This window comes from Arachis stenosperma, chromosome 1 (genome assembly GCF_014773155.1).
Source record: "Arachis stenosperma cultivar V10309 chromosome 1, arast.V10309.gnm1.PFL2, whole genome shotgun sequence".
Lineage (NCBI taxonomy): Eukaryota > Viridiplantae > Streptophyta > Magnoliopsida > Fabales > Fabaceae > Arachis > Arachis stenosperma.
In genome coordinates, this window is record NC_080377.1 from 32,334,511 (window position 1) to 32,356,362 (window position 21,852).

General features: G+C 37.9%; 1 protein-coding gene and 1 non-coding gene across 2 annotated transcripts; both read right to left on the reverse strand.

Annotated features, from left to right (window-relative positions):
* Window positions 1–1,924: 1,924 nt before the first annotated feature.
* On the reverse strand, window positions 1,925–2,272 carry LOC130977145 (uncharacterized). The gene has a single exon (XM_057902175.1). It carries the CDS (start codon window positions 2,270–2,272, stop codon window positions 1,925–1,927), a length of 348 nt encoding a protein of 115 aa, XP_057758158.1.
* Window positions 2,273–9,782: 7,510 nt separating this feature from the next.
* LOC130950379 (small nucleolar RNA R71) lies at window positions 9,783–9,890 on the reverse strand. The gene has a single exon (XR_009073567.1). It is a non-coding gene; the product is annotated as a small nucleolar RNA R71 (small nucleolar RNA).
* Between the last annotated feature and the right edge of the window lie 11,962 nt (window positions 9,891–21,852).

Below are 21,852 nucleotides of genomic sequence, written 5' to 3' on the forward strand. Positions count from 1 at the left end.
AATACTTCCTGCACTTCTTCATGGGATATACACCTTCTTAGGACACCATCAGTACACTTTTTGAACAAATAGGGGTCATCCCAGATGTAGTGTTTGGCATTCTTGATTAGTTTCCTCTTCATGTGCTTATTAATGTTAGTTGGTAGCTCCCCAATAGCATTGAAGTTGGCTATGTCTACGAACCAAGGAGCTACTTAAATCATCATCAATTGTTCATCAGGAAAGCTTTCATTTACTACTACTTGCTGTATTTCTTCTTCTTGTGGGATCCTTGAGAGGTGGTCAGCTACCTTGTTCTCTGCTCTGCTCATATCCTTAATCTCAATATCAAATTCTTGGAGCAGCAAGATCCACTTTATTAGTTTGGGCTTAGATTCTTGTTTGGTAAGCAAGTATTTAAGTGCTGCATGATCAGTGAACACAATTACTTTTGAGCCAATGAGATATGATCTAAACTTATCAAAAGCAAAAACTTTGGCTAAAAGTTCTTTCTCTGTGGTGGTATAGTTCCTTTGATTCTCATTAAGGACCTTGCTAGCATAGTAAATAACATGTCCTAACTTGTCTTTCCTCTGTCCCAAGATAGCACCAACAGCAAAATCAGATGCATCACACATTAGTTCAAAGGGAAAATCCCATCTTGGTGGTGCTATGATAGGTGCAGAGGAGAGTTTCTTTTTGAGTTCATCAAAGGTTACCATGCATTCTCTATCAAAAACAAAATGAATATTTGAGACAAGTAGGTTGCTAAGGGGTTTTGCAATCTTTGAAAGATATTTAATAAACATCCTATAGAACCCAGCGTGTCCCAAAAAGCTTCTGATTGCTTTGATATTGCAAGGTGGAGGTAATTTTTCAATTACTTCCACTTTTACTCTGTCTACTTCTATATCATCTTTTGAAATCTTGTGACCAAGAACCACCCCTTCAGTCACCATAAAATGGCACTTCTCCCAGTTTAAAACAAAGTTGGTTTCTTGACACCTTTTTAGCACAAGAGAAAGATGGTATAGGCAATCAGAATATGAGTCCCCAAACTTAGAAAAGTCATCCGTAAATACTTCTATGAACTTCTCAATCATATCTGAAAAAATGGAGAGCATGCACCTTTGGAATGTTGCAGGTGCATTGCACAATCCATAGGGCATTCTCCTATAAGCAAATACACCATATGGACAAGTAAATAAAGTTTTTTTCCTAATCCTTGGGGTCTACAACAATTTGGTTGTAGCCCGAGTATCCGTCCAGGAAACAATAATACTCATGTCCTACCAATCTTTCAAGCATCTGGTCCATGAAGGGCAGGGGAAAGTGATCCTTCCGGGTGGCTTCATTAAGTTTCCGGTAGTCAATGTACATACGCCATCCGGTTACCGTCCTTGTGGATATCAGTTCATTCTTTTCATTTGCCACAACAGTGATCCCTCCCTTTTTAGGAACTACTTGCACCGGGCTTACCCAAGGGCTGTCTGAGATGGGGTAGATCACCCCTGCTTGCCACAATTTCAACACTTCTTTCTGAATCACTTCATTCATAATTGGGTTTAGCCTCCTTTGTTGCTGTCTTGAGGGTTTGGCATCCTCTTCAAGTAAGATTTTATGCATACACATTGAAGGACTGATTCCTTTTAAATCTGCAAGTGTCCAGCTGTTGTCTCAGCACTTGCATAAGTTCCTCTTCTTGTTCCTTACTCAGACTTGAATTTATGATCACTGGGTGAGTATTGTTGGCACCCAGTTATGCATACTTCAAGCTGGGTGGTAAGGCTTTTAGCTCTAGTTTTGGTGACACTGCATCTTTGTTGTCTGTGGCAGTTGGCATGATTGAGTTCCTCATGGTTGCTTGTGGTAGTTTTCCATCTGGTGCTTGCTCTAGCTCAATGCTTTCTCCACATTATTCTTTTCCCATAACTTCTTGAACTATCTATTCCATGTTGTCTACCAGCATACATTCTTCTATGGGTTCCTTAGGGTAACTCATTGCTTTAAAGATGTTGAAGACTATTTTTTCTTCATGCAATCTCAAGACTAATTCCCCTTTCTGCACATCAATGATGGCTCGAGCAGTAGCTAGAAATGGTCTTCCTAGGATAATTGACGCGTCAACCTCTTCTTCCATGTACAGCACAACGAAATCAGTAGGGAAGATGAATTCTCCTACTTTCACTAGCAAGTCTTCCACCACCCCATATGGAAACTTAAATGTTCTGTCAGCCAATTGGAGTGCCATTCTTGTTGGCTTGGCTTCCTCAATCTTCATCCTTCTCATCATGGTTAGGGACATAAGATTTATGCTAGCTACCAAATCACACAAAGCTTTCTCAATAGTAATGTCCTCTATGATGCAGGGGATTTGAAAACTCCCTGGGTCTTTCAGCTTTTGAGGCAACTTCTTCTGTATGATGGCACTGCATTCCTAAGTCAATACTATGGTTTCTTTTGCCTCCCAGTTCCTCTTTTTGGTTATAAGCTCCTTTAAGAACTTGGCATAGAGTGGCATTTGTTCTAATACCTTAGCAAATGGTATGTTGATTTGGAGCCTCTTGAAGATCTCTAAGAACTTAGAGAACTGGCCATCCTTCCCATTTTTTCTCAGTCTTTGTGGGTATGGTGCCTTTGGTACATATGGCTTCAAAACTGGTTTTAGTGGAGGTGAAGCTGGGATCTCCCCTTCATCCTGTTTTGGTGCAACCTCTTCATGATTATCTTTGCTTGGGGCTCCTTCCTCTACAACCTTCCCACTTCTCAGAGTTATAGCTTTGCATTCCCCTCTTGGGTTAGCCATGATATCACTGGGAAATGTGTGTGTGGAAAGTGGGATTTGTTTGGACAAAATCCCCACTTGTGCCTCCAACTTTGAAATTGATGCGCCTTGATTTTTCAGATTTGACCTGTATTCTTCTTGATTAGCATCTATCCTCCTGTCAGTTTGTGCTTGTCTATCCATGAGGGAAGAGACTGCCCCTGAAATCTGGGATGACAGATGTTCTATTGCAGCCTCCATCCTCTCAAAGTTGCTCTTGATTTTGCATGGTTGCATAGTTGAGGAAGGTGCATCTTGATTGAGGTTGTTGTGTATGGGTTGGTTGTTATGGTATGATGTGTTTTGTGAGCTATAGTAGGGTCTATGATTCCCTGTTTGATGGTTGGGGTTGTGGTTGGGATGCTGATTTGATGGATAAGGCTTGTTGTGGTCCTGGTTGTGGTTTTGTTGATTTTTTCACCCAAAGTTTGGGTGGTTCTTCCAACCTGGGTTGTATGTCTTAGAGTGTGGGTCATATGGTGCTCTAGCTGAATTATGCACATAATTAGCTTACTCCCAGTCACCTTCAGATTCTGATGCATTACCTTCTTGTTGAGGAGTTTGGTCTTGGATGACTGAGGCTTAGTTGGCCTCCATCTTCTTGGTTAATGCTGCTATTTGTTCTGCAATTGCCTTGTTCTGAGCTAACAAAGCATCTACAGAGTTGAGTTCTAGCACTCCCTTCTTCTGAGTCCTTTTTGAGGCATAGAAATACTCATTTTCAGCTACAGTCTCAATGACATCTATGGTCTCTTCAATAGTTTTCTTTTTGTTGAGTGAGCCTCCTGAAGAATGATCCACTGCCTTCTTTCCTTCATAGGATAGTCCCTCATAAAAGATATGTAGTTGTACCCACTCATTGAACATTTCCGATGGGCATCTTCTTATCAGATCTTTGAATCTCTCACAAGCCTCATAGAGTATTTCTCCATCTTGTTGTCTGAAATTTTGCACCTCAGCTCTTAGCCTATTGATTCTTTATGGAGGGTAAAATCTCGCAAGGAATCTGTTCACACCTCCTCCCATGTAGTTAGGCTATCCTTGGGGAATGATTCCAGCCACTTTGTTGCCTTATCTTTGAGTGAGAAAGGAAACAAGAGTAGTTTGTAGATGTCAGGGTGTACCCCATTGGACTTTACAGTATCACATATCCTCAAGAATGTGCTGAGATATTGATTGGGATCTTCTTGGGCACTCCCTCCATATGAACAATTGTTCTGAACAAGTGTGATGAGCTGAAGCTTCAGCTCAAAGTTATTGGCATGAATTGTTGGCTTTAGGATGCTGCTGCCACAATTTCCTGGGTTTGGGTTGATGTAGGAGCCTAAGACTCTCCTTTCTTGCCCATCATGATTGACTGGGCCTCCCCTGGCATGGTTATGAACTTCTTCCTCATGATGATTCTCCATATTCTCCTCCATGTTTGTTTCGAAATACTCTTCCTCTTCCTCAGCACCAATAACTCTCTTCCCTCTTGCTTCCCTCCTTAATCTAAGGAAGGTCCTCTCAGGTTCAGAATCAAAGGAAGTTGAAGCCCTGCTTCTCCTACCTGTTATACAACCAATCAAGGCAAAAAGCAAGAAAGAAAATGGATAAAGAAATTACTATTGTTAGAGCAATTGTTAGTGTGAGTGGTGCAATTGATCAAACAGTTAGAAGAGTGGAAATATGGACACTAAATAAGATAATCAAAGAAGAAGGAAATAGAGCTCAAGATAAAATAAAAAAATGCTAAATAAAGAAATTAAAATAACAAGGAAATTAAATTGCTTAATCTAGCCCTCCAATCAATATAATCACTGTCAAATTTAAGCCAATCCCCGGCAACGGTGCCATAAAACTTGATGACCGAAATTCACTACCCTTTTCAAAAATTAGTGAATTAGTTCTTTTGGCAAGCGCACCAAAATTATCGCCAAGTAATAACCCACAGTGGAGTGGGATCGTATCCACAGAGATTGGCAAATCCAAGTAGTTTTAATTGATTAATGAATTAGTTAAACATATCAATAAGATTGTGAAGTGAAGAATTGTAAATGATGACTTAAATGTAAATGACTAGAATATAAAGAAAAGTGATAAAGTGCAGAAATAGAAATTGCAGAATGTAAAGTGCTGAATCATAAAATGAATTGAATGTAAATGGGAGTGGAGAATTGCTGAATGTAAAATTAAGCTGTAAAGAAATGGATAGATAAGAATGGGGAAATTCATTGAGATTGGGAGATGTTGTCTCTTTGGATCAAATCTAGCTTATATCCTCTTCAATCATGCAACTCATTGACCTCTTGGCAATCATGATTGATTGAGCCCCAATCCCTTGGTGACTCAATCTCTTAGATCTTGATCAATAGCCAATTCCTTGTTCTAATTGCTCATGAAGAGAGATATGCTTGGTCCCTGATTATACCACACACCCTCATAGGTCTAGGTAGAGGGGGGATTATATGTCACGTATCCCATCACCAAAACCCAGATTCTACTGAAGTGTGACAAGGGATTTCAAGCATGGTTTCATGTTTCCTTTCCCAAGGTTCCCATGAAACCCAATTGCATTCAATCTCTTTCCCAAGATAATTGAACACTAAGCATTAAGAACGAAATTCCTTCTAGCAAATCAAGAGAAGATGAAGAGAAGAAGAATATCACTATTATCAATCCATCAAGTACAACAGAGCTCCCTCTCTCAATGAAAGGGATAGCTACTCATAGCTTGAAAAGTACTCAAAAGTGGAGTGTAAAAGTGGATCTAGAACTAACTGCTTAACCCCTCTTCAGTACTCCTTGAGGGTATTTATACTACTCCTAGTGAAAAAATAAAAGAATTACAAAAGTGAAAAAGGGAAAATTACATTTTGGAGAGAAAGAAAACACTCAACAAGCGTGACTTCTTAGCTGGCGTGTGGCTGGCGCTCTACCGGCGTGTCACGTGCCCTTCAAACTAGCTTGGCGTGCCGTGCTCAATCCTTCAAGTGACACACTCGTCTCTCTATCAACCTTGGCGTGCCACACCTTCGAACTCAAGTGGCACGCCATAGTGGAAGTCTTGTGTTGGCGTGCCACGCCTTCGAGCTCAAGTGGCACGCCCTTTGCTTTTTCTACTTTTTTTTGCCTCTGGAAACTTGAACTGGCATGGCACGCCCAGGGTCTGGCATGCCACGCACTTGTTGTGTACTTGGCTAAGCTCCTCTGGAAAGTTGCACTAGTCTGGCATGCCCAGGGTCTGGCGTGCCACACCCCTTTGTGAGTGAATGGTTCCTCTGTTTGGTGTGCCACGCCACGAACTCAAGTGGCATGCCCCAATGCTTCTTTGCCCTCTGAATGACACTAGCGTGCTGATGAGCGGATAATTTATATGCTTTTTGGCATTGTTTTTAGGTAGTTTCTAGTAAGATCTAGCTACTTTTAGGGATGTTTTCATTAGTTTTTATGCAAAATTCACATTTCTAGACTTTACTATGAGTTTGTGTGTTTTTCTATGATTTCAGGTATTTTCTGGCTGAAATTGAGGGACCTGAGCAAAAATCTGATTCAGGCTGACAAAGGACTGCTGATGCTAGTAGATTCTGACCTCCCTGCACTCGAAATGGATTTTTTGGAGCTACAAAACTCTAAATGGCGCACTCTCAACGCGTTGGAAAGTAGACATCTAGAGCTTTCCAGCAATATATAATAGTCCATACTTTGTTCGGGTTTAGACGACGCAAACTGGCGTTCAACGTCAGTTCCATGCTGCATTCTGGAGTAAAACGCCAGAAACACGTCACAAACCAGAGTTAAACGCCAAAAACACGTTACAACTTGGCGTTTAACTCCAAGAGAAGCCTCTGCACTTGTAAAGCTCAACCTCAGCCCAAGTACACACCAAAGTGGGCCCCAGAAGGGGATTTCTGCTCTAAGACTTATTTCTGTAAACCCTAGTAGCTAGTTTAGTATAAATAGAACTTTTTACTATTGTACTAAGGGTCCGTATCCCTATTTTCAACGATGGAGTTTCTACACACCATAGATTAAGGGTGTGGAGCTCTGCTGTACCTCGAGTTTTAAGGCAATTACTACTATTTTCTATTCAATTCAGCTTATTCTTGTTCTAAGATATTCACTGTACTTCAACATGATGGATGTGATGATCTGTGACACTCATCATCATTCTTACCTATGAACGCGTGACTGACAACCACTTCCGTTCTACCTTAGAACGAGTGAATATCTCTTAGATTCCTTAATTAGAATCTTCGTGGTATAAGCTAGAATTATTAGCGGCCATTCTTGAGAATTCGGAAAGTCTAAACCTTGTCTGTGGTATTCTGAGTAGGATAAAGGGATTGAATGACTGTGACGAGCTTCAAACTTGCGATTGTTGGGCATAGTGACAGACGCAAAAGAATCAATGGATTCTATTCCGACATGATCGAGAACCGACAGATGATTAGCCGTGCTGTGACAAGAGCATTTGGACTATTTTCACTGAGAGGATGGGAAGTAGCCATTGACAATGGTGATGCCCTACATACAGCTTGCCATGGAAAGGAGTATGAAGGATTGAAGGAAGGCAGTAGGAAAGTAGAGATTCAACAGGAACAAAGCAGCTCCATACACTTATCTGAAATTCCCACCAATGATTTACATAAGTATCTCTATCTTTATTTTATGCTTTATTTATTATTATTTTTGAAAACCATTATAATCATTTAAATTAGCCTAATTGACATTTACAAGTTGACCATAGCTTGCTTCATACCAACAATCTCCATGGGATCGACCCTTATTCACGTAAGGTTTATTACTTGGACGACCCAGTGCACTTGCTGGTTAGTTGTGCAAAGTTGTGAAGAATGTGAGTGAACCATAGTAGTGTGCACCATGTTTTTGGAGCCATTGCTAAGAATTGTTTAATTTATAAAAAGAGTAAATCACAATTTTGCCTATCATGTTTTTCGCGCCGTTGCCGGGGATTGTTTGAGTTTGGACAACTAATGGTTCATCTTGTTGCTCAGATTAGGTAATTTTCTTTTCAAAAAGTTTTCAAAATTTTTTCAAAATTTTTTTTATTTGTTTTCGTTTTTCTAAATATAATTTTCAAAAAAATACAAAAAATTTATAAAATCATAAAAACCAAAAATATTTTGTGTTTCTTGTTTGAGTCTAGTGTCAATTTTTAAGTTTGGTGTCAATTGCATGTTTCTAAAATTTATGCATTTTTTTCGAAAAATCCATTCATGGTGTTCTTCATGATCTTCAAGCTGTTCTTGGTAAGTCTTCTTGTTTGATCTTCATATTTTCTTGTTTTGTGTTTTTTGTTGTTTTTCATATGCATTTTTGCATTCATAGTGTCTAAGCATTAAAAATTTCTAAGTTTGGTGTCTTGCATGTTTTTCCTTTCTTGAAAATTTTTCAAAAATAAGTCTTGATGTTCATCTTGATCTTCAAAGTGTTCTTGGTGTTCATCTTGACATTCATAGTGTTCTTGCATGCATCATGTGTTTTGATTCATAATTTTTATGTTTTGAGTCATTTAGTTGTTTTTCTCTCTCTTCATTAAAAATTCAAAAATTAAAAAAATATCTTTTCCTTATTTATCTCATAAAAATTCGAAATCTTTAGGTTGACTTAGTCAAAATTTTTAAAATAAGTTGTTTCTTGTAAGTCAAGTAAAGATTTCAATTTTTAAAAAAAAAAATCTTATCTTTCCAAAATCTTTTTCAAAAATCAAATCTTTTTCATTTTTCTTTTATGATTTTCAAAAATTTGAAAATATTTTTCAAAATCTTTTCTTATCTTTATTTCATAATTTTCAAAAACTTTACTAACAATTAATGTGATTGATTAAAAAATTTGAAGTTTGTTACTTTCTTGTTAAGAAAGGTTCAATCTTTAAATTATAGAATCATATCTTTTAGTTTCTTGTAAGTCAAGTAATCAATTTTAATTTTAAAAATCAAATCTTTTCCAAAATATCTTTTCAAGCATATCTTTTTCAAAAATTGATTTCAAAATCTTTTCTAACTTTTTTTTTCAAAATTGATTTTCAAATCTTTTTCAACTAACTAATTGACTTTTTGTTTGTTTCTTATCTTTTTCAAAACCACCTAACTACTTTTCTCTCTCTAATTTTCGAAAATTCCTCACTCTTTTTCAAAATTCTTTTAATTAACTAATTGTTTCAAATTTTAATTTTAATTTTAATTATTCTCTTAATTTTCAAAAATCACTAATTTTTCAAAAATAATTTTTGAATTTCTCTCCCCCTCATCTTCTATTTATTTATTCATTTACTAACACTCTTCTCTTCACCTAAAAATTTGAACCCTCTCTTCTCCTTTGTGTTCGAATTTTTCTCATCCTTCTTCTATTCTTTTCTTTCTTCTACTAACATAAAGAAATCTCTATACTGTGACATAGAGGATTCCTCTTTCTTTTCTGTTCTCTCCTTTTTCATATGAACAGGAGCAAGGACAAGGACATTCTTGTTGAAGCAGATCCTGAACCTGAAAAGACTCTGAACAAGAAGCTAAGAGAAGCTAAAGCACAACAATCCAGAGAAAACCTTATAGAGAATCTCAAAAAAGAGAGAGACATGGCCGAACCCAATCACAATGGTGGAGGCGCAAGGAGGATGCTTGGTGACTATACTACACCTACTTCCAAATTTGATGGAAGAAGCATCTCAATCCCTGCCATTGGAGCAAACAATTTTGAGCTGAAACCTCAACTAGTTGCTCTAATGCAACAGAACTGCAAGCTTCATGGACTTCCATCAGAAGATCCCTATCAGTTTTTAACTGAGTTCTTGCAGATCTGTGAGACTATTAAGACTAATGGAATAGATTATGAAGTCTACAGGCTCATGCTTTTCCCTTTTGCTGTAAGAGACAGAGCTAGAACATGGTTGGACTTACAACCCAAAGATAGCCTGGACTCTTGGGATAAGCTGGTCACGGCCTTCATGGCTAAGTTCTTTCCTCCTCAAAAGCTGAGCAAGCTTAGAGTGGATTTTCAGACCTTCAAACAAAAAGATGGTGAATCCCTCTATGAAGCTTGGGAAAGATACAAGCAGATGACCAAAAGGTGTCCTTCAGACATGCTTTCAGAGTGGACCATTTTGGATATATTCTATTATGGTCTATCTGAGTTCTCTAAGATGTCACTGGACCATTCTGCAGGCGGATCCATTCACCTAAAGAAAATGCCTACAGAAGCTCAAGAACTCATTGACATGGTTGCAAATAACCAATTCATGTACACTTCTGAGAGGAATCCTATGAGTAATGGGACGCCTCAAAGGAAGGGAATTCTTGAAATTGATGCTTTGAATGCCATATTGGCTTAGAACAAAATGTTGACTAAGTAAGTCAACATAATTTCTCAGAGTCTGAATGGATGGCAAAATGCATCCAACAGTACTAAAGAGGCATCTTCTGAAGAAGAAGCTTATGATCTTGAGAACCCTGCAATGACAGAGGTGAATTATATGGGTGAACTCTATGGGAACACCTATAATTTCTCATGGAGAAATCATCCAAATTTCTCATGGAAGGATCAACAAAAGTCTCAACAAGGCTTTAACAATGGTGGAAGAAACAGGCTCAGCAATAGCAAGCCTTTTCCATCATCTTCTCAACAACAGACAGAGAATTCTGAGCAGAGTCCCTCTAACTTAGCTAATATAGTCTCTGATCTGTCTAAGGCCACTTTAAGTTTCATGACTGAAACAAGGTCCTCCATTAGAAATTTGAAGGCACAAGTGGGCCAGCTGAGTAAGAAAATCACTGAAACTCCTCCTAGTACTCTCCCAAGCAATACAGAAGAGAATCCAAAAAGAGAGTGCAAGGCCATTGATATTGTCTTTATGGCCGAATCCAAGGAGGAAGGGGAGGACGTGAATCCCAATGAGGAAGAGCTCATGGGACGTCTCCCAGACAGAAAGGAGTACCCTATTGAGGACATAAAGGAATCTGAGGATCATATAGAAACCATAGAGATTCCATTGAACCTCCTTCTGCCATTCATGAGTTATGAGAACTATTCTTCCTCTGAAGAGGATGAAGATGTAACTGAAGAGCAAGTTACTCAATATCTAGGAGCCATCATAAAGCTGAATGCCAAGTTATTTGGTAATGAGACTTGGGAAGATGCGCCTCTCATTCTCATTAGTGAACTAGATACATGGGTTCAGCAAACTTTACCTCAAAAGAAACAAGATCCTGGTAAATTCTTAATACCCTATACCATAGGCACCATGACCTTTGAGAAGGCTTTGTGTGACCTGAGGTCAGGTATAAATCTTATGCCACTCTCTGTAATGGAGAAATTGGGGATCTTTGAGGTACAACCTGCAAGAATCTCATTAGAGATGGTAGACAAATCAATAAAACAAGCTTATAGATTGGTAGAGGACGTGTTGTTAAAGGTTAAAGGCCTTTACATCTGTAACACCCTAACTACCAAAGCTCACGCTTCCGGCTGCGCAACTCTGATAGCTCGGACATTACGACGACACTTATACTATTTAATACTAAAATATGAGCCTGTTTAAAAAAAAACTTTAAACCGTAATACCATTCCCAAAAATACTTTCGCCATACAACGTACGTCCATACATACCATACAACTTACAGAAACTCATAAAGAGTACATCCATATATACATACATACATATATATAAATAATATTACAAACATTATCCAGTACAATTCCTATCCCTCTCACAGAATATATCAAGATAAAGGCGAGGGTACAAAAATAATAATCTAAAGCAATACAGAGCATCTCAATAACAAATAATTAAACTCTTCATAACTCCTGCGCCCAAATCCTGAAAGGGGAAAAATGTAGGGGGTGAGAACATCATCCTCGAAAGGGTTCTCAGTAGAGGGTTTTTGGGAATTACTGTAATAGGATACATGAAGATAAATCGTACCAGTGATTAATAACCATCTTATGCCTCTTTTCAAAAACAACAGTTTACAATAAAAGTAAAGTCAGAAATCTTTTCTGAAAGAGGAACCGTTCAATTCTCAAAACATCAAAGCATTTCAAAAAGGTTTATCTATACTGACCCAAAATAATCTTTCATATCTTATTCCAAACCAGAACCACAAAAACCGAAATCAACCATCGGTCCATCTCATTCAACCACGGCCCTAGGCCCAAACAATCCAACCACAACCAATCCACCACAATCCAACACAGTTCCAGAAGCAAACACAAGTAGGAAGATGCAAACACAAACAAACAGTTATTGCAAGTAGAACAATTAGCAGTTAATCACATAGGCAAACCAAGTACAATATGCATACCCAAACAATGTCACATAGATGCATATGATGCATGCCTGTCCCTAATGGCTGATGATATCATCTGTCGGTTATATAGCCAACCCGACACGTTCTAGTAGCGAACCATGGACAGAAACACCCATCGCGGAGCAAGTAAGTTTGAGCTACAACCCCCTTGCTACTACCCGCTCAACCCAGAGCCAGTGGAATAACCACTACTGCGGCTACTACCCAGGCGGGTGTTTAACAGCTCAACCTGGAGCGAGTGGAATCACCACTACTACCGCTACTACCCAGGCGTCACAGTCTCTAACCTGGAGCAAGTGGGACGAACCACAACCCTTGCTACTACCCAGGTATCACAGTCTCTGACCCGGAGCAAGTGGGACAAACCACAACCCTTGCTACTACCCAGGTATCTCAAGCTTATATTCATTCAGTTCCAACCATGGATCAACATCCATCTCAGCCATCCGGCTTAAATTCATAATTCATAGTCAGCCATACGGCCCACAACTCATTCGGCAATCAGCCATAAAACAATATCATACACAACTATTCCGGCTCACGGTTCAATCCAGAACCAGCCAATATTCATAATCTTACACAGCCTTTCCGGCCCATAACAAAACAGCACTTCCACCGTTCAACATCATTAAATTCATAAATCGGCATTTAAGCCATAAATCACTTTTTCTCAAATCATTTTACTTTGAAATCAAGTTTCAACTCTTTTCAGCCTTGGCTTTAAAGATCTCATTTCTCAAATCATCTCAGACTCATAAGCCAAATTTTCTAAAAGTGAGTTCCCTTTTTAAAACAAAGCCACCCTCGGCATTCTCTTTCCAAAACTTCCAAAACCATGAAAAGTTAAAGATTCATTTTGGGAACACTCAAAATCACCCATCCAACAATGGGATTTTATAACAAAAGTTTCTCGGCAGAGTCCCAAGTCTTTAGGGAAGGTCAACTTTTATAAATTCCTTAAAATTTATTGAAACTCTTAAAATCACAGATTCTCGGTTCAAGTAAATAAAACTGAATTTACTATAAAACCGACCATAAAGAATCACAGGTTCCAACCCGGTCCAAAAACCAACTCATTTGAAACGGAACCGATTCATTTGAATTAAACCACTTTCAGGTTTCTTGTTGGAAATCCATTTTTCTAACTCTCCCAAAATACTTCAAATTTAATTACTCAATTAAAAGTCTAGATTCCTTTAAGATCACTAAAAACCCCTTTTTGTATTGAAATCAACCTTAGAGCATCATTCTTTCCTTTAGTGATTCAAACGGTGCAAATAGTTCATTTCTAAATAAGCCGAACTCAACGCATAAGGTTCATTAAATAAGTTAAGTTTGAAAACATAAATATTCTCTTAATAAATCAAATAATACAATTTCTCAAATCCAACCCTTTTTAAATAACTTTACAAATAAGTATAGGATTTTGTAGAAATTTCGACAGAACCTCCCCTAAAACTTGGACTTTTGCCACCCGGTTCGGGTCCCAACTAAACCATTTCTCAATCCTTTTCAACAGCTCAAAACCAGTAATCAATTCAAAGCAAGCTAAATCCAACAACTGCCTCAGTGGCGTATCTCAAGGAAACCATTACAAAATCAACTCAATATTAAGCGTTTTAACTCATTTCCGAAACTTTAAAGAAATGGCTCAATAATAAATCATTTGTCCAAAACCAAGTCAATTAAAGTAAACCAGGCTGAATTCAAAAGTGCATTCAACTTTCAAATCATCAAAATAATTAACTCAAATCAAATCAATCCTCGACGGATTAAACTCAGATTCAAATCTTTAAAGAATCAACCTCAAACATTACATTTTACAAGCCGCACAACAATTCAGCCAAACCAACATCCATAATCATTCGAGTCAATCAAATAATACATAAGGCAGATACAATCACTAAATACACAATATCTCACATCAGTATCCATATGTAATAATTCCATTACATAAAACATAGTTTTTGGAAAGCGCCCCTACCTCAAAACGCAATTCCATAACCCAAACGCCTCAACTCGAAATCAAAGGCAGCTTCAAGGCACAGCCCCACACATTTTTGCAGCAGCATAAACAGCTCTAAATTACAACAAGCAACCTCAGTTACTAAACTCTAAGAACATTGCACGTACGGGATACTAACGTAGGGCTTTTTGAAACATAATTACTCACCGAAACCAAGAAAGAACGGCTGAACCGAAACAGCGGCAGTCTCCGGGCCGGTTTGGCGGCAGCCCGGTAGCCACCTCAAGCGGCGGCGATGACAATTTCCGATCGTGCCAACTGAAACCAACACGCAGTGACTACGGTATTCTCGGAATTCAAAAAGAAACAGAATCCATTAACAAGACCTTACCGGCAGAGTTTTCCGGCGCCGGCAGCGGGGTCTCAAGTGACAGAAACGACCAGAGGCTGCGGCGGCGGTTCTAGCAATAACCACACCACACCCGGTGAGCCGAACGGCAGAAGCAGCGATGTGGCCGCTCCGAAAGGCAAGCAACGGCGACGGACATCATCGGCGGTGAACGGTAGTAGCTCTGGGTGGTTCCGATGGCCACTACAACCTCTCTGGCGGCCGTACACGATGGTGGCAACCATTGCAACAGCTAGGAGCGCAGCAGCCTTGGCGGCAGAGACGGCGGCATTAGCCTCGCGCAGCGCAGGTCGGTGGCGGTCCTTGGGCGATGACGCTTGACGGAACGCACGGTCTCCCTCTCCCCGCAGCTCTCTCTCCCAACTCGGCGATGACAGTGACGTGGTGGTGTGACGGCGGGACGGCGACGGATCTGACAAGAACAGGGCCCTCGGCGGCGCAGGATGCGGCGAAGCTAGCAGCGGCAAAGCGCAATGGCTCCCTTTCTCCCTCGCGTCGTCTCTATCTCTCCCTTACTCAGGCTAGAATGGCAGCTTCACGGTGGCGGCGATGGCAGAACGCGTTGATGACGCAACCCTCTCCGTCTCTTGTGTGTTCCTCGCTCTATCTCGCCCTCCCCGGGTGAAACACGGCGGCGCGGCGGCAGTGACGCCCGCCGGCGCCGTCCTCTCTCTTCTCAATTCGGCAGTCCCTTTCCCCAGCATCCCCCCTTCTTTCATCATTTCTTTCTTTCATAAAAAGAAACCTTGTGTGCATTGCTGCTGAACTAGGGGAAAGGGGTCTTCGGCGGCTAGGTCAATAGTTTGGTGGGGTGTGTGTGTGTAAATTAGGGTTAAGGGCATTTTAGTAATTTCACTTAAAATAGGGATAATATAGAAATTAGAAATAAATTCTAATCCAACAAAATTAATGTATAGAAATACTATTTGCTCCTCCGTTTTACAAATTATTTTCAATAAAATGCCCAAATCTAAAAATTAGAAATAATATACTTAATTTCTTCATTTTCCAAAATAGTAGTAATAATATTTAAAATATTACTCATTTAATCAAAATCATGTAAAATCCATATTATTTCATAACTATCAACCTTATACTTTAAATATAGAAAATAATCCAATAATTATAAAATTGGATAATAATTACAACTTATCTCAAATCCAATAAATCAAAACTTGCCTTAATTATCCCTAACAAAATAATCTATGAAATTAAGGCTATAAATAACTGTAGGATTTGAGACTTGATCATAATAAGACTTTTCAAAGATTCTGGGTCTTACATTCTACCCACCTTATAAAAATTTTCGCCCTCGAAAATTGATACAAAATGAAAGAAATTCCATAACAGTTCACCCTTGAACACATTTAAGGAAGAAGCAAAAATATCTCAAAATATAATCATATATACGATTTTCAAATACTTTGATTGTCATAAGCATAAGGATGTAAAGGTAGGAGTGTGATTGCAAAGCAAACGTTACAAGGTAGGCTCAATGCAAAAGATAACATGGGTCAATCATGTGATAGAAGGGCAAGGCATCAAAGGCTATTAAACAGGATGGAGTTAAAACGACGTGCTCAACCTCCGCACACTAATCTCATACAAACCTCAACGTTTCAACCTTCCAATTCCATCAAGCACTTTACAAACCCCAAATTCAATCACAAGCCTGGCAACCACAAACCCGTTCGCAAGGAACAAAACACCCATCACTTGTAACGCTGCACACCTACCGTTTCAACTTCCATATACACATAGCACGTCTTAAAGAACTAACGCATCGCGTCACTACGTCTATAAGTCGCACGTGATATCAAACAATTCTCGAGTCTACTCAGAAGGATACAAGATTCTAGCAAGGAGAAACGATATCAAGGATAGTACTCATAGATTAGAAAGAATATATCCAATTCCAGATAAACAAGGATGCTCAAGTAATGAAGTTTGCTAGAAATAAATCAATTGACAACTTCAAAGATAACCCTTGGATCAAAGAAGTTCAATAGGATCAACAAGAAAACCAGCGCATCAGTTTGAAACAAACTCAAACTGAGTCGATGAAATATGAGGTTTACAGAAGATAATATTTCAAACCCAAGACAAAGCTCACAGAACTCAAGAGCACGATTACAAATACTTTCGAATACATTGTTTTTAAAAGAATCGAAAACTTGCAAGAAAGTCACCTCGCAGTTTAAAAGAAGGTTAAGCAATAAACATCCTTCAAAAGAGTAACAAAAACGTAAACGTGGCTTTGCTTTAATACAATTTCATGTTGAAATAGATCATGTAGAATTTTAAAACAAACTGTACACAGATTTTGGCTAAGAGCAAAAGTATTTCCTCAACTATTTTGGAAGATAGTTAGGTGTACAATCTTAATCAAAAGCAATCATAAAACTCGGAAGAGAAATCAAATGCTCGTTCAAAAATCCTCAAAATACATATTCAAACAAGCGTGTATAACATTTATAGCGAGAACAAAAGAGGAAGTTAAACTCTTTTTAGAAAAGAAATCCCGAGGTAAAAATTTTGCTTACAATCTGGTAAGGAAACAAGCGGTGTGTTACAAACAAACAGGTTTCCATTAAACAAGGGAACTTTTTAGAACCTCATTTAAAATAGCGCATGTCAATTTTAAAACAATTTTGTCACAAATCGAACAATGGTTTCAATCTCAATCAAGCAATAGAAAATAAATTCCATTTAGAACTTCTTCAAAGAGAATTCAAAACTTCTTCAAAAGGTTCAAAACAAGACTCCAAAAGTATACTTGAAATCACCATCTCAGAAGGATATTCAAGAAAATTATGATGTACTTAAAAAGAGTCAGGCCATGCAAGAAAGGGTTTTAAATCAAGGTAGTTCAAACAAGATTCACTAGTCGTGAAACATCCAACAAGCTTCCAATTGACCCAAAAGAAAAGTCGTAGAAAAAGACAACTCAATCATTAGTAATTTCTCAAGAATAAATCTTTAACTAAAAACTCTTGTATGGAAAATGAGAGAATAAACAATGCACTAATTTGAAACAAATCAAACTGACTCACATACGGATGAGATTCACAAGAAAGGACAAACCAAGATTAATGATAATTTCACAAGATGTAAAAGATTAGTTAAAAACAGAATCACGTATGACATTCATAGAGGTGAAAAGCTTAAGAAGAAACGAGTCCGTTCATAAGAAGAAAGCTATGAATCCATGATGAGCGGATAATTTATACGCTTTTTGGCATTGTTTTTAGGTAGTTTTTAGTAAGTTCAAGCTACTTTTAGGGATGTTTTCATTAGTTTTTATGTTAAATTCACATTTCTGGACTTTACTATGAGTTTGTGTGTTTTTCTGTGATTTCAGGTAAATTCTGACTGAAATTGAGGGATTTGAGCAAAACTCTGAAAAAGGCTGACAAAAGGACTGCTTATGCTGTTGGATTCTGACCTCCCTGCACTCGAAATGGATTTTCCGGAGCTACAGAACCCCAATTGGCGCGCTCTCAACGGCGTTGGAAAGTAGACATCCAGGGCTTTCCAGCAATATATAATAGTCCATACTTTATCCGAAGAATGACGACGTAACTTGGCGTTGAACGCCAAGTACATGCTGCTGTCTGGAGTTAAACGCCAGAAAAACGTCATGATCCGGAGTTGAACGCCCAAAACACGTCATAACTCGAAGTTCAACTCCAAGAGAAGCCTCAGCTCGTGGATAGATCAAGCTCAGCCCAAGCACACACCAAGTGGGCCCCGGAAGTGGATTTATGCATCAATTACTTACTCATGTAAACCCTAGTAGCTAGTCTAGTATATATAGGACATTTATCTATTGTATTAGACATCTTTTGACCACTTTTAACTCATTATTCATTCGGTCACTTGATCATGGAGAGGGCTGGCCATTCGGCCATGCCTGAACCTCTTTCACTTATGTATTTTCAACGGTGGAGTTTCTGCACACCATAGATTAAGGGTGTGGAGCTCTGCTGTACCTCAAGTATTAATGAAGTTCTATTTTCTTTTATTCAAATCTCTCTTATTCTTATTCCAAGATATTCATTCGTACCCAAGAACATGATGAATGTGATGAGTCAGATAACCCTCATTATCATTCTCACTTATGAACGCGCGTGATTGACAACCACTTCCGTTCTACATGCAACAGAGCTTGAATGTGTATCTCTTAGATTCCCAACAGAATCTTCGTGGTATAAGCTAGATAGATGGCGGCATTTATGAGGATCTGGAAAGTCTCACCTTGTCTGTGGTATTCCGAGTAGGATCCTGGGAATCCGGAAAGTCTAACCTTGTCTGTGGTATTCCGAGTAGGATTCCGGTAATGAATGACTGTGACGTGCTTTAAACTTGCAAGTGCTGGGCGTTAGTGACAGACGCAAAAGAATCAAGGGATTCTATTCCAGTAGGCGCGGGAACCAACCAGTGATTAGCCGTACTGTGACAGAGTGCGTGAGCATTAGTTTTCACTGCGAGGATGGGATGTAGCCATCAACCATGGGTGATGCCTCCAGATGATTAGCTGTGCGAGTGACAGCCGCATAGGATATTTTCCCGAGAGGATTGAAAGTAGCCACCGCTGATGGTGAACCCCTATACAAGGCTTGCTATGGAAAGGAGTAAGAAGGATTGAGTAGAAGCAGTAGGAGAGCAGGCGTCCTTGAGCCATACAGCATCTCCATATGCTTATCTGAAATTCCTACCAATGAATCTGCATAAGTATTCTATCTCTTTTATTATGTATTTTCTTTTTATTTTATAATTTATTCCAATAATCACAATTACCCTTTAATCTCCCTAACTGAGATTTACAAGGTGACCATAGCTTGCTTCATACCAACAATCTCTGTGGATTCGACCCTTACTCACGTAAGGTTATTACTTGGACGACCCAGTACACTTGCTGGTTAGTTGAACGGAGTTGTGAATTCAGCTGCTGCCCCTTAGAAGCCTTCATCTCAAAATAATTAGAACAGTGATCACAATTTCGTCCACCAAGTTTTTGGCGCCGTTGCCGGGGATTGTTCGAGTATGGACAACTGACGGTTCATCTTGTTGCTCAGATTAGGTAATTTTTCTTTTCAAAAATCTTTTTCAAAATTTTTCTTTTTATTTTTCGTTTTTCTAACTTTATTTTCGAAAATATTAATAAAAATCCAAAAAAATTCATAAAATCATAAAAACAAAAAATATTTTGTGTTTCTTGCTTGAGTCTTGTGTTAATTTTTAAGTTTGGTGTCAATTGCATGCCTTTAAAAATTTTTCTTGCATTCTTTTCGAAAATCCCATGCATTCATAGTGTTCTTCATGATCTTCAAGTTGTTCTTGACAAGTCTTCTTGTTTGATCTTGATGATTTCTTGTTTTGTGTCTTTTGTCGTTTTTCTTGTGCACTTTTGCATTCATATTTTCCATGCATTAAAGATTTCTAAGTTTGGTGTCTTGCATGTTTTCTTTGCATCAAAAATTTTTCAAAATTGTGTTCTTGATGTTCATCATGATCTTCAAAGTGTTCTTGGTGTTCATCTTGACATTCATAGCATTCTTGCATGCATTCATTGTTTTGATCTAAAAATTTCATGCATTGAGTATTTTTGTTGTTTTTCTCTTTCATAATTAAAAATTCAAAAATCAAAAAAATATCTTTTCCTTATTTCCCTCCAAATTTTCGAAATTTTGGGTTGACTTGGTCAAAAATTTTTAAAATTAGTTGTTTCTTACAAGTCAAGTCAAAATTTCAATTTTAAAAATCTTATCTTTTCAAAATCTTTTTCAAAAATCATATCTTTTTCATTTTTTTTATAATTCTCGAAAATTTCAAAAATCTTTTTCAAAATATTTTCAAAATATTTTTCTTATCTTTACATCTAATTTTCGAAAATTAGCTAATAATTAATGTGATTAGTTCAAAAATTTGAAGTTTGTTACTTTCTTGTTAAAAAAGTTTCAATCTTTAAGTTCTAGAATCTTATCTTGTAGTTTCTTGTTAGCTAAGTAATTTTAAAAATTAAATCTTTTTCAAAATATCTTTTTCTTAAAACTTTTATTTTATTTTTATCTTATCTTTTTCAAAAACTTTATCTTTTTCAAAATTTGATTTCAAAATATCTTATCTAACTTCTTATCTTTTTAAATTTTGATTTCAAATCTTTTTCAATCAACTAACTAACTTTTTGTTTGTTTCTTATCTTTTTCAAAATCACCTAACTACTTCTCTCTCTTCTATTTTCGAAAATATCTCACTCTTTTTCAAAAAATTCTTTTTAATTAACTAATTGTTTCAAATTTTAATTTTAATTACATTTATCTCTAATTTTCGAAAATCACTAACTCTTTTTCAAAATTATTTTCGAATTCTCCCTCTTCTCTTCTTCTTCTATTTAATTATTTAATTACTAACACTTCTCTTCACCTCTCCTCATCCAAAAATCCGAACCCTTTTCATCATTCTTCTACTCCCTTCTTTTTCCACTAACATAAAGGAATCTCTATACTGTGACATAGAGGATTCCTCTTTCTTTTCTTGTTTTCTTCTCTTTCATATAAGCAGGAACAGGGAAAAAGGCACTCTTGTTGAAGTTGATCCAGAACCTGAAAGGACTCTGAAGAGAAAATTAAGAGAAGCTAAATTACAACAATCCAGAAGAGACCTTCTAGAAATTTTCGAACAAGAGAAAGAGATGGCAGCTGAAAATAATAATAATAATGCAAGGAGAATGCTTGGTGACTTCACTAAGCCAACGTCCAAGTTTGATGGAAGAAGCATCTCCATTCCTGCCATTGGAGCCAATAACTTTGAGCTTAAGCCTCAACTAGTTGCTTTAATGCAACAAAACTGCAAGTTCTATGGACTTCCATCTGAAGATCCTTATCAGTTTTTAACTGAGTTCTTGCAGATCTGTGAGACTGTAAAGACAAATGGAGTTGATCCTGAGGTCTACAGACTCATGCTTTTCCCTTTTGCTGTAAGAGACAGAGCTAGAATCTTGTTGGATTCACAACCTAAGGATAGCCTGGACTCCTGGGATAAGCTGGTCACTGCCTTCTTGGATAAATTCTTTCCTCCTCAAAAGCTGAGCAAGCTGAGAGTGGATGTTCAAACCTTCAAACAAAAAGATGGTGAATCCCTCTATGAAGCTTGGGAAAGATACAAGCAGCTGACCAAAAGATGTCCATCTGACATGTTTTCAGAATGGACCATATTAGATATATTCTATTATGGTCTCTCTGAATTTTCGAAAATGTCATTGGACTATTCTGCAGGTGGATCTATTCACCTGAAGAAAACGCCTGAAGAGGCTCAAGAGCTCATTGACATGGTTGCAAATAACCAGTTCATGTACACTTCTGAGAGG